This window comes from Salvelinus namaycush, chromosome 20, assembly GCF_016432855.1.
Source record: "Salvelinus namaycush isolate Seneca chromosome 20, SaNama_1.0, whole genome shotgun sequence".
Taxonomy (NCBI): Eukaryota; Metazoa; Chordata; class Actinopteri; order Salmoniformes; family Salmonidae; genus Salvelinus; species Salvelinus namaycush.
The window spans coordinates 50,166,234-50,179,912 of NC_052326.1; the positions used below are offsets into that span (position 1 = coordinate 50,166,234).

Genomic DNA, 13,679 nt, shown 5'->3' on the forward strand with positions numbered 1-13,679 from the left:
AATTCTACTCTGTTGTGATCCAGAATGAATGTACTGCATGTTCTGAAACCAACCTGCTCAGCTTTGACCTGCTTAGATGTGTATAGATTACTGTTCTCAATGGACTGGTTTCAATGGACTCCAAGCTCTCAATCATCACCATGGCTGTATAATGCAAAGATTTATTTCAGACCACCACTACTAGCCCAACATGGATATGATTATTATCATCTAGTTTGTTTATTTTGTATTCCCATCTTGTTTGCATATTGCCAAGGCAACTGTTAGCACTGGAGCCATAGTACAGGGCAGTGATATGTCTACTTCAGTCATAATAACACCCTGACTGCAATACAGGAAGGGAAACTAGATCATCGTTTTACAGTGATGCACTACTCCCAAAAGCTTGGAGTTGGAACAGTCACAAAACGGTTATGCACTGCACATGCTCAAAGAACACAAATCAATCAAATATGCCAGTTAGCAGACACTTTTTTTCCTGTGGGAATTGAACCCATGATCTTAGCCTGGGAATGGAACCCATGATCTTAGCCTGGCCAGTGCTACGCTCTTACTGAGTCACATAGGACAATAATTATTTCAATTATTCATTTTCATCATTGCATCGTCATTACAGGATGATGATGCCTCTGTGCGGTGTCTTCTAACATAGAGGTATTAGGTAGCAAGGTCTGGGTCTTCTAACATAGAGGTGTTCGGTAACACGGTCTGGGTCTTCTAACATAGAGGTGTTAGGTAACAACGTCTGGGTCTTCTAACATAGAGGTGTTAGGTAACAACGTCTGGGTCTTCTAACATAGAGGTGTTAGGTAACATGGTCTGGGTCTTCTAACATAGAGGTGTTAGGTAACAACGTTTGGGTCTTCTAACATAGAGGTGTTAGGTAACAAGGTCTTCTAACATAGAGGTGTTAGGTAACAAGGTCTTCTAACATAGAGGTGTTAGGTAACAACGTCTGGGTCTTCTAACATAGAGGTGTTAGGTAACATGGTCTGGGTCTTCTAACATAGAGGTGTTAGGTAACAACGTCTGGGTCTTCTAACATAGAGGTGTTAGGTAACAACGTCTGGGTCTTCTAACATAGAGGTGTTAGGTAACATGGTCTGGGTCTTCTAACATAGAGGTGTTAGGTAACAACGTTTGGGTCTTCTAACATAGAGGTGTTAGGTAACAAGGTCTTCTAACATAGAGGTGTTAGGTAACAAGGTCTGGGTCTTCTAACATAGAGGTGTTAGGTAACAAGGTCTTCTAACATAGAGGTGTTAGGTAACAAGGTCTTCTAACATAGAGGTGTTAGGTAACAAGGTCTTCTAACATAGAGGTGTTAGGTAACAAGGTCTGGGTCTTCTAACATAGAGGTGTTAGGTAACAAGGTCTTCTAACATAGAGGTGTTAGGTAACAAGGTCTTCTAACATAGAGGTGTTAGGTAACAAGGTCTGGGTCTTCTAACATAGAGGTGTTAGGTAACAAGGTCTTCTAACATAGAGGTGTTAGGTAACAAGGTCTTCTAACATAGAGGTATTAGGTAACAAGGTCTGGGTCTTCTAACATAGAGGTGTTAGGTAACAAGGTCTGGGTCTTCTAACATAGAGGTGTTAGGTAACAAGGTCTTCTAACATAGAGGTGTTAGGTAACAAGGTCTTCTAACATAGAGGTGTTAGGTAACAAGGTCTTCTAACATAGAGGTGTTAGGTAACAAGGTCTTCTAACATAGAGGTGTTAGGTAACAAGGTCTTCTAACATAGAGGTGTTAGGTAACAAGGTCTTCTAACATAGAGGTGTTAGGTAACAAGGTCTTCTAACATAGAGGTGTTAGGTAACAAGGTCTTCTAACATAGAGGTGTTAGGTAACAAGGTCTGGGTCTTCTAACATAGAGGTGTTAGGTAACAAGGTCTTCTAACATAGAGGTGTTAGGTAACAAGGTCTTCTAACATAGAGGTGTTAGGTAACAAGGTCTTCTAACATAGAGGTGTTAGGTAACAAGGTCTTCTAACATAGAGGTGTTAGGTAACAAGGTCTGGGTCTTCTAACATAGAGGTGTTAGGTAACAAGGTCTGGGTCTTCTAACATAGAGGTGTTAGGTAACAAGGTATTCTAACATAGAGGTGTTAGGTAACAAGGTCTTCTAACATAGAGGTGTTAGGTAACATGGCCTGGGTGCAGAATAAAGGCACTGTTATGAGCTTGTAAACTGCTCTCTTGTTTAGCATGTGGTTTAGTGCGAGAGGATGTGGTTAGACAAACATCGATACCATCTCCAAGCAGACAGACGTTTCTGTCTCACTTTACTCAAAACGTGGTCTGTAAGCAGGAGGTAAACGTTGAGATGGGAATATACTAAAACAGAGATCAATGGCAATCATTACTGATACTGCCTACGTACCAGTTTCTGAGAAGAACATGGGGGTGGATATGGGGTTTTCATATAAATCCTCATCACCATTATAGGTTTACAGATGCTTGCTTAACATTGTGACAATTGCTTTTGTAATTGTTAAGTTTGATGCTACCAACACAGACTTGTGTTTGTTGGTGAGTGTTTGTGGGATGTTAAAGCTTCTATTTGACTGTAAATACACCAGCTCACTTGTTTTATATACTTATATTTTAAATAATAACAATACATTGTATTTCTAGTTTCTAGCTGCCTTCACATTCCTGCCTTCACACTCCTGCCTTCACTCTCCTTCCTTCACACTCCTGCCTTCACATTCCTGCCTTCACACTCCTTCCTTCACATTCCTGCCTTCACATTCCTGCCTTCACACTCCCTCCTTCACATTCCTGCCTTCACACTCCTGCCTTCACACTCCCTCCTTCACATTCCTACCTTCATATTCCTCTCTACTTATTGTATGGTTTGTTCATATCAATCTCTGCTCCCCTCCTGATTAAGGTACACTGCATTGTCTTTCTTTCAGACGGGCTACAAATCTGGGAAGCAGAAGCTACAGTGGACCGAGACAAGAGCCAGAAAGTGAGTTACCGTCCTATTACCTTTACCAACAGTACTAGCTAACTCCTACACTGTAAAAATAGAAAGTCTCAAAACACCATGACTGTGTAGTGAAACCATGAGAAGTAGTGCACCTAAGATGAGATCTGGTGTTTGGAGGGTGTTTCAATCTAAACCCAATATAAGAGTTATGACACACTGAATGTGTTTTAACGCTGTAATATGTAACTTTTTGGGTGACCCGACCAAATTCACATAGACATGTGAGTTAAATATCTATCATTCTCATTGAACGCAACTCTAAGGAGCGGTAGATCTGTTCTATGTGCGCCATTTCTATGCTTCCCATTCTTAAGTTTTTGTACACCAGCTTCAAACAGCTGAACATATAATATTTGTAGTTATTGAAAATATATTTCACAGCAGTTTAGATTGTACAATGATTCTCTACACTATGCATTGCTTGTTTTGTCACATAAACTGAAATAAGGCAAACTATTCGAATTTTAGCAACCAGGAAATGGCGGAGCAATTTCTGCATATTGCACCTTTAAAACAGAAATGAAGTACTCTGAAACACCCAAAGTGGTTCTTCAACCTGAATATTGATGTTTTTAAGAGAGTGTTGTGAAAACACTTTTTACAGTTTCGGTGCATGTAAAAGTCAGCATCAAAACACAAAAACGGTGTTTTCTCATACAACCAATAGTTTACAAATGCTACTAGTTTATAGCCTAAATATCAATATTTTTTGTGAAATTCCACCTTTATTTGTTCAACGCTTTATTTAGACAGATTAGAAACTAGAGGGGCAGTAAAATGGTACATTTAGTTCAAATTTTACTCAATCAACCACAGCCACAATGTAAAAAATTATTCTGGGGTGAATTTAAATGGACCAACATATAGGCCTACTTAATAAAAATGAATGCAAGTGGTGCAGAGCCTGTGGTCTAGCGGTAACGCCTCCGGCATAGACACGTCACCCGTTTCCACACCGAAGACCGGGGTTAAATTCCCTGCTACAACCCTTCAGTCTGTTTCTCCCACCTATCTGTATCCCCTCTGTCATTTCATAACTGACTCAATGAAGTGTTAAAATATGTTTTAATTAAAATAAAAAAAAATCAATGATTTGTTAATTTAATTTTACTAAAATAATGTTAGAATACATCCAAATTAATATGTTGCTGTAAGGATCTGGGTGTAGCTGGTGCAGAGGAGTCAGGCGCAGGACAGCAGAGATGAGTAACAAAAGGAATTTGACTCAAAAATTCTAAATACATGAAGTAACACCAAGCCCACAAACATCGGACCGAACTTACAATAAACAAACACGCACAAAAACCTGAGGAAAACAGAGGGTTAAATAATGAACATGTAATTGGGGAATTGAAACCAGTTGTGTAAAACAAAGACAAAACAAATGGAAAATGAAAAGTGGATCGGCGATGGCTAGAAGGCCCGGTGACGTCGAACGCCGAACGCCGCCCGAACAAGGAGAGGGACCAACTTCGGCGGAAGTCATGACAGTTGCTCAATTTCTTTCATGAGGATAACCAAAGAGACTGAGAGAGAACATTGAGGGATTGAACTCATTGGAAGTCTTTGGTTTTAATCACCTTGCTTTTCCTATCTTGCCACATGATTGTGTGTAATAAAAAAATAAGTTGACTTTTTGATTCTTTCAAACAATGTTGTATGCATGTTTGAAGGGGAAAAAAGTATATTAGTATGAAGCTTGTTGTGCCATGATGAACGCATATCAAAACCGACATTCTATTCTTGCAGTTCAACCTCCAGCTAGTGCTGGTTGTTTGAACACTGTACTTGACAATGCCGGCCAAAAATGTAAGCTTTAAGACACTTCATAAAAAGAGATCTAATTCTGCCCTAAATGGGACTTAAAATATCATAATGGTGTTCAGAAGCTTTTAGAGAGTGGAAACAACACCAAAATAGAAGATATCTAATTCTGCACTAAACAGGACTCGAAACACCAAAATAGTGTTTTCAATGTTTTCTGTTAGTGCTGCCAGTCCCTGGCAAGGTGTTGCACAACACTTGATTAAGTGGTGTTACAACACAACATGTAATGTTTCAGAACATCTCAGGAGGATGTGTTTCAATACTCCAGCAAAGATATGGTTTTCTCTTCTTCAAGTTGGTGGTAGCTCAGTTGCCACTAGTTGTGGTGTTACAAAGCACTTCATTTTAACAGTGTACTTTTCCTTGTCAATGTTCTTCTACATGATGTCATACAGTCTTAGTATAGATATGTCCTTACCGTCGCCCAGTGATACTCTCTATGACAAATGACTGATTGACGTTCATCTGCACCATATGTTATATCTAGAGCATGCTGTTTGTGGAGATCCCTCCGTATCGAGATCCCACCATTCATCACGCGGCTAAAGTCAATTTCTATGTGATCAACGGGAGGAGAAAACGCAGTCAGGCGCAGCACTTCACCTACACTCCTTTAACCGGTGAGTCCATCCTTGCTCTATCCTTACATCTTTTAGTCATCATTAGAACTGGATAAGGCCACACCTTACATTGCAAATTTCATCACTATCGGATTGATTACTAGTTGAAGGAATAGTTCAGCCAAGTTACATATTGACAATGTGTCATTTTTTAAATATGTGTGAACTATCCCTTTAACTTGTTTTGAGCACCAACTGTTAATTATAATCCAAAATCTGATTTAGATTTGATGTCCTTTTCAGTTCCCGCCATTAAAACGGAACCCGTAGATGACTTCCAGTTTGGCCAGCTGGGCTGCGCTGTCTCCCAAATCCTAGGAATGTCATCCAAGTCCTACCACCACACCCCCAGTAGCCATCTCAACCCTAATAGCCACATAGTGGCTGGCATGACATCCTTGGCATCCTGCCAGCTTGCAAGCCATCACGATCCCAATGCCTATCAACCACAGGACCCATCTGTCTATTACCCCAGTAAAAGCCGAAGCCTGGGAAGCACCCCTGTCCTGTATCAAGATATGAACCACCACCCAGTGATGATGCACAGTGGTTCCCCATCTCAGATGTCCTATACCCAGCACTACTCCAGCCAAGCGTCCCAACCCTTCCACCCCTCTCGCTCGGCCACCAATCAGCGTGTTGTCAACGTAGCTGTCCCATTGGCCCAACACCAGCACGCCACCATGGTGGGTGATGGGTACCGGGCTGCAGCTTCATTATGGAAGGTTGGTGACTCGCCAGAGGCCTGTTCCTCAAAAGGCCAGTACCAGGGCTTCATGCACACGGTGGTGCCTGTCTTGAGCAGGTCTCCACCACAACACAGCCACATCCTGACCCAGAGAGGTCCAGCCGCTACAGGGAGCCAGAGTGGGCCAGTCCCTGGGAAGGTGACAGCGAAGCAAGAAAACCTGAACCAAGCCTATCTGGATGATGGTGAGTTAGTACAAAACATATTGGATACTGCAGAAACGTACTGTACTCCAGGCTCCTCTAACTTGTTGTTTTGAATTCGTGACAATGTGTATGGTTAAATGGTTATTGATGCTGGAACTTGAGATGGACTATACTGATATACAGTGCACAGCAACATCTTCAAAGAGACTCTGATATGTTTGAAAGAGGAAACTCATTTAGTCATATCCCTAAGCTTGACTACAGTTTGTACAAAGGAGATACAGATGATGAACAAACATAAACAGAACATATACACACACAAACAAACGTTCTAAATAGTACCAGATAGGGGTTCTTTGTCTTGTAACCATAGCGGAAGCCTGTTTTTAAGGTTCAATAAAATAACCATGCTCATAAGGTTCCAAATGGAACCTGTATGGTGCTGTAAAGAACCTTTTTCCTAAGGTTCTATAATGAACCATTAAAAAAGGTTATATATAGTACCAAAAAAGGGTTTTGCAATGGTTACAACCCTTTTTTATGGTTATTTATAGAACCTTTATGGAGAATGGATCTATAAATAACCACAAGACACCGTCACTGGCCATAGTCATATGTAATATGTAATGGCATAACACAACACTTGAGGTAAACTGGAATGACACTCTCATTCGAGGTTGCACAAAAAGAGCTGTGAGCAAACCATGCAACAAAATATCCAAGTAAGCCACCTCCCATACATTATCACTAAAATAGCAAAAAACCCTTCTATGAACTTTAAAGAACCATTGAAGTGAAACAAGGGTTCCACATAGAACCATCACCCTTCCCAAAGAACCCTTGAGGAACCTTCATGTTTTGTGTGTGTGTAGAGCACATGTGAAAACGGTCAGTATGTGAATGTGTGCCAGCAGTAGCCTCCCATTATAAACTGCCCCAGCCTTTGGGCCTTGACAGAGGAGGGATAGGGTCTTCTACTCTGAATCCCTCAGCATCACATCAATTCCTAGACCCAACACTAGATTTGGGGGTTTTGGCAATGAGGCCCTTTATCTACTTCCTAAGAGTCAGATGAACTTATGTATACCATGTGTATGTCTTTGCGTACAGTTTGAGGTTGCGTTAGCATAGATACCCATAGACTTCCAGGCATTTCGTTAACGGTAGTTATCAAAACTATCTCTAACTTCCTTCATACTGGACACAGAGACATAATGGTATACATGAGTTCATCTGACTTTGGGGAAGTAGATAAAGGGCCTTATTGCCAAAATCCCGAAGTATCCTTTTGAAAGATTGGATAGCTATGAGTAACCACATTTCCATCCACTGTTCGTATGTGAGTAAAGTCACAACGTATAAAAAAATCATGACAGCTGTGATGGAAACAGGAAGTTTCATTATCATTTTTGAAATGCAGAGAGATCATTTGTTCGTTCGACATGGTGTGATCTTTTTGTTTCGGTAAAATGTATTATGCGAGAAATGGTGGTGGAAACACCTTCATGCCAAATATTGATATAATAACCGAAGTAAACTTGGAGTCATGCAATGATTTGGTGTGTGGTCCCCTGACTATGACTCGGGAAACTATGCAGTTTATTAGGCTACATACAGTGCCTTGCAAAAGTATTCATCCCCCTTGGCGTTTTTCCTATTTTGTTGCATTACAACCTGTAATTTAAATATATTTTATTTGGATTTCATGTAATGGACATACACAAAATAGTCCAAATTGGTGAAGTGAAATGAAAAAACTAACTTGTTTCAAAAAATTTAAAAAATTTAAAAGTGGTGCCTGCATATGTATTCACCCCCTTTGCTATGAAGCCCCTAAATAAGATCTGGTGCAACCAATTACCTTCAGTAGTCAATCTAAGTGTCACATGATCTGTCACATGATCTCAGTATATATACACCTGTTCTGAGAGGCCCCAGAGTCTGCAACATCACTAAGCAAGGGGCACCACCAAGCAAGCGACACCATGAAGACCAAGGAGCTCTCCAAACAGGTCAGGGACAAAGTTGTGGAGAAGTACAGATCAGGGTTGGGTTATAAAAAAAGATCCGAAACTTTGAACATCCCACGAAGCACCATTAAATCCATTATTAAAAAATGGAAAGAATATGTCACCACAACAAACCTGCCAAGAGAGGGCCGCCCACCAAAACTCACAGACCAGGCAAGGAGGGCATTAATCAGAGAGGCAACAAAGATACCAAAGATAACCCTGAAGGAGAGAAAAGCTCCACAGCGGAGATTGGAGTATCTGTCCATAGGACCACTTTAAGCCGTACACTCCACAGAGCTGAGCTTTACAGAAGTGTCCAGAAAAAAGCTATTGCTTAAGGAATAAAATAAGCAAACATGCTTGGTGTTCGCCAAAAGACATGTGGGAGACTCCCCAAACATATAGAAGAAGGTACTCTGGTCAGATGAGACTAAAATTGAGCTTTTTGGCCATCAAGGAAAACGCTATGTCTGGTGCAAACCCAACACCTTTCATCACCCCGAGAACACCATCCCCACAGTGAAGCATGATGGTGGCAGCATCATGCTGTGGGGATGTTTTTCATCGGCGCTACTAGGAAACTGGTCAGAACTGAAGGAATGATGGATGGCACTAAAATACAGGGAAATTCTTGAGGGAAACCTCAAGAATTGAATTGAGGTTCACCTTCCAGCAGGACAATGACCCTAAGCATACTGCTAAAGCAACACTCGAGTGGTTTAAGGGGAAACATTTAAATGTCTTGGAATGGCCTAGTCAAAGCCCAAACCTTAATCCAATTGAGAATCTGTGGTATGACTTAAAGATTGCTGTACACCAGCGGAACCCATCCAACTTGAAGGAGCTTTTGCCCAGCCTTGAAGAATGGGCAAAAATCCCAGTGGCTAGATGTGCCAAGCTTATAGAGACATACCCCAAGAGACTTGCAGCTGTAATTGCTGCAAAAGGTGGCTCTACAAAGTATTGACTTTGGGAGTGTGAATAGTTATGCACGCTCAAGTTCTGTTTTTTTGTCTTATTTCTTGTTTGTTTCACAATAAAAAATATATTGCATCTTCAAAGTGGTAAGCATGTTGTGTAAATCAAATGATAGAAACCCCCCAAACATCAAAATAGGAAAAATGCCAAGGGGGGTGAATACTTTCGCAAGCCACTGTATTAATTAAGTTATGATGAACTTCACAGGGTGGTAAAAGTGCACGGTGATCTTGATGCTCCTTTCCAATAAATATCAAGAGTTTGATTCTGATGACATATTCGATGCTTGACTGCCATTTGACAAATAAAAATATTCCATAATTATCCATAATAGTCTCATCATGTAGACTAGCCAACCCACACTGCATCTGTGAGCTGTTGGCTAGAGAGCACGTGCCAAAACTAGAGTAGAGACATTTACTATTTAACACAACAGTTTGTGACAAAATGTGATGGAAACACTTTGAACTTCAGATTTCTATTTGGTACTTGAAAACTTAAGCGAAAAAGTACATTTTGTGTGCACTGTCATCACGCACTGATTTTTATACACAAGTCCGCTTGGTGGAAACAAACCACTGGTGGGAAAATGCGCATATTTTCTTTATGCAGATTTTTGATATTCACATGAAAAACTGTTGCCAATTGGATGGAAACCTAGCTAGTAATATGGTGACAATTCCACTTAGTGTATCAGAGGGCAAGAGGGAGTTACCAGGGTGTTGCTTACACTTATTCAGTTATCTTAAATCTACAAGTACCTAGACTGGGGTGTCTGAAGGTTTTAGATTTTTCCTTTCAATTAAGACCTAAACAACCAGGTGAGGGGAGTTCCTTACTAATGTTACATTCCCACAAGACAAACTCAGTGTCGCTCACAACAAAGGGAACTAACAAAGAAAAATACATTTGACTACCAAAACATAACAGAAAGGGGTTCTGAAAAGGCACCCATGTGGTGCCCACTGAAGGTTGGCAAAGCCACTAGTAAGGGGTTCTAAATGACACCCATGCCCACTAGGTTTGCCTCCCGAAAAGACAAACTAAAAGAAAAACCCACAACAACTTAGGACAGGGAGTAAAAAGAATATGGAGCGAAACAAACAGGGATAATAACAAAAATCAGCCTTCTTTCAAACTTAAACGGTTCGAAACTGCACCTCAGCTGCCGTGAAGTATAGCTTTCCCAACATCTCTCAAGCTCCACTGGAGCACTGGGCCAGCCACTCTTAAATATCACCTGGCTAGCACAGGTGAAACACCTTCTGACTAACGAGATGGACAAGCCAGCACAGGTGAAACACCTTCTGACTAAATCAAATCAAATCAAATTTTATTTATCACATACACGTGGTTAGCAGATGTTAATGCGAGTGTAGCGAAATGCTTGTGCTTCTAGTTCCGACAATGTAGTAATAACCAACGAGTAATCTAACCACAACAATTCCACAACAACTACCTTATACACACAAGTGTAAAGGGATGAAGAATATGTACATAAAAATATATGAATGAGTGATGGTACAGAACGGCATAGGCAAGATGCAGTAGATGGTATAGAGTACAGTATATCCATATGAGAGGAGTAATGTAGGGTATGTAAACATATAAAAGTGGCATTGTTTAAAGTGGCTAGTGATACATGTATTACATAAAGATGGCAAGATGCAGTAGATGGTATAGAGTACAGTATATACATATGAGATGAGTAATGTAGGGTATGTAAACATTATATTAAATGGCATTGTTTAAAGTGGCTAGTGATACATTTTTACATCCATTTTTCCATTATTAAAGTGGCTGGAGTTGAGTCAGTATGTTGGCAGCAGCCACTCAATGTTAGTGGTGGCTGTTAAACAGTCTGATGGCCTTGAGATTGAAGCTGTTTTTCAGTCTCTCGGTCCCTGCTTTGATGCACCTGTACTGACCTCGCCTTCTGGATGATAGCGGGGTGAACAGGCAGTGGCTCGGGTGGTTGTTGTCCTTGATGATCTTTATGGCCTTCCTGTGACATCGGGTGGTGTAGGTGTCCTGGAGGGCAGGTAGTTTGCCCCCGGTGATGCGTTGTGCAGACCTCACTACACTCTGGAGAGCCTTACGGTTGTGGGCGGAGCAGTTGCCGTACAAGGCGGTGATACAGCCCGACAGGATGCTCTCGATTGTGCATCTGTAAAAGTTTGTGAGTGCTTTTGGTGACAAGCCAAATTTCTTCAGCCTCCTGAGGTTGAAGAGGCGCTGCTGCGCCTTCTTCATCACCCTGTCTGTGTGGGTGGACCAATTCAGTTCGTCCGTGATGTGTACTTGTGAGGAACTTAAAACTTACTACCCTCTCCACTACTGTCCCGTCGATGTGGATAGGGGGGTGCTCCCTCTGCTGTTTCCTGAAGTCCACGATCATCTCCATTGTTTTGTTAACGTTGAGTGTGAGGTTATTTTCCCGACACCACACTCCGAGGGCCCTCACCTCCTCCCTGTAGGCCATCTCGTTGTTGTTGGTAATCAAGCCTACCACTGTAGTGTCGTCTGCAAACTTGATGATTGAGTTGGAGGCCTGCATGGCCACGCAGTCGTGAGTGAACAGGGAGTACAGGAGAGGGCTCAGAACGCACCCTTGTGGGGCCCCAGTGTTGAGGATCAGCGGGGTGGAGATGTTACCTACCCTCACCACCTGGGGGCGGCCCGTCAGGAAGTTCAGTACCCAGTTGCACAGGGCGGGGTCGAGGCTTGATGACGAGTTTGGAGGGTACTATGGTGTTAAATGCTGAGCTGTAGTCGATGAACAGCATTCTCACATAGGTGTTCCTCTTGTCCAGATGGGTTAGGGCAGTGTGCAGTGTGGTTGCGATTGCGTCGTCTGTGGACCTATTGGGGCGGTAAGCAAATTGGAGTGGGTCTAGGGTGTCAGGTAGGCTGGAGGTGATATGGTCCTTGACTAGTCTCTCAAAGCACTTCATGATGACGGAAGTGAGTGCTACAATGCGGTAGTCGTGTAGCTCAGTTACCGTAGCTTTCTTGGGAACAGGAACAATGGTGGCCCTCTTGAAGCATGTGGGAACAGCAGACTGGGATAAGTATTAATTGAATATGTCCGTAAACACACCAGCCAGCTGGTCTGCGCATGCTCTGAGGACGCGGCTGGGGATGCCGTCTGGGCATGTAGCCTTGCGAGGGTTAACACGTTTAAATGTTTTACTCACGTTGGCTGCAGTGAAGGAGATTCCGCAGGTTTTGGTAGCGGGCCGTGTCAGTGGCACTGTATTGTCCTCAAAGCGAGCAAAGAAGTTGTTTAGTCTGTCTGGGAGCAAGACATCCTGGTCCGCAACAGGGCTGGTTTTCTTTTTGTAATCCGTGATTGACTGTAGACCCTGCCACATACCTCTTGTGTCTGAGCCGTTGAATTGCGACTCTACTTTGTCTCTATACTGACGCTTAGCTTGTTTGATTGCCTTGCGGAGGGAATAGCTACACTGTTTGTATTCGGTCATGTTTCCGGTCACCTTGCCCTGGTTAAAAGCAGTGGTTTGCGCTTTCAGTTTCACGCGAATGCTGCCATCAATCCACGGTTTATGGTTTGGGAATGTTTTAATAGTTGCTGTGGGTACGACATCGCTGATGCACTTGCTAATAAACTCACACACCGAATCAGCGTATTCGTCAATGTTGTTGTTCGCCGCAATGCGGAACATATCCCAATCCACGTGATCGAAGCAATCTTGAAGCGTGGAATCAGATTGGTCGGACCAGCGTTGAACAGACCTGAGCGCGGGAGATTCCTGTTTTAGTCTCTGTCTATAGGCAGGGAGCAACAAAATGGAGTCGTGGTCAGCTTTTCCAAAAGGAGGGCGGGGGAGGGCCTTATATGTGTCGCAGAAGTTAGAATAACAATGATCCAGGGTTTTACCAGCCCTGGTAGCACAATCGATATGCTGATAGAATTTAGGGAGTCTTGTTTTCAGATTAGCCTTGTTCAAATCCCCAGCTACAATGAATGCAGCCTCAGGATATGTGGTTTCCAGTTTACATAGAGTCAAATAAAGTTCGTTCAGGGCCGTCGATGTGTCTGCTTGGGGGGGAATATATGCGGCTGTGATTATAATCGAAGAGAATTCTCTTGGTAGATAATGCGGTCGACATTTGATTGTGAGGAATTGTAAGTCAGGTGAACAGAAGGACTTGAGTTCCTGTATGTTGTTATGATCACACTACGTCTCGTTAATCATAAGGCATACCCCCCCGCCCCTCTTCTTACCAGAAAGATGCTTGTTTCTGTCGGCGCGATGCGTGAAGAAACCAGCTGGCTGTACCGACTCTGATAGCGTGTCTCGAGTGAGCCATGTTACAGTCTCTT

General features: G+C 42.3%; 1 protein-coding gene across 1 annotated transcript in view; it reads left to right on the forward strand.

The window, feature by feature from the left end:
- Nucleotides 1-13,679, forward strand: part of LOC120065469 (nuclear factor of activated T-cells, cytoplasmic 2) — a 29,134-nt gene that overhangs the window by 12,202 nt on the left and 3,253 nt on the right. The window contains exons 6-8 of the mRNA XM_039016513.1: nucleotides 2,924-2,979; nucleotides 5,315-5,447; nucleotides 5,691-6,380. Of these exons, the coding sequence (XP_038872441.1) occupies nucleotides 2,924-2,979; nucleotides 5,315-5,447; nucleotides 5,691-6,380 (879 nt within the window). The remainder of the gene's footprint in view (nucleotides 1-2,923; nucleotides 2,980-5,314; nucleotides 5,448-5,690; nucleotides 6,381-13,679) is intronic.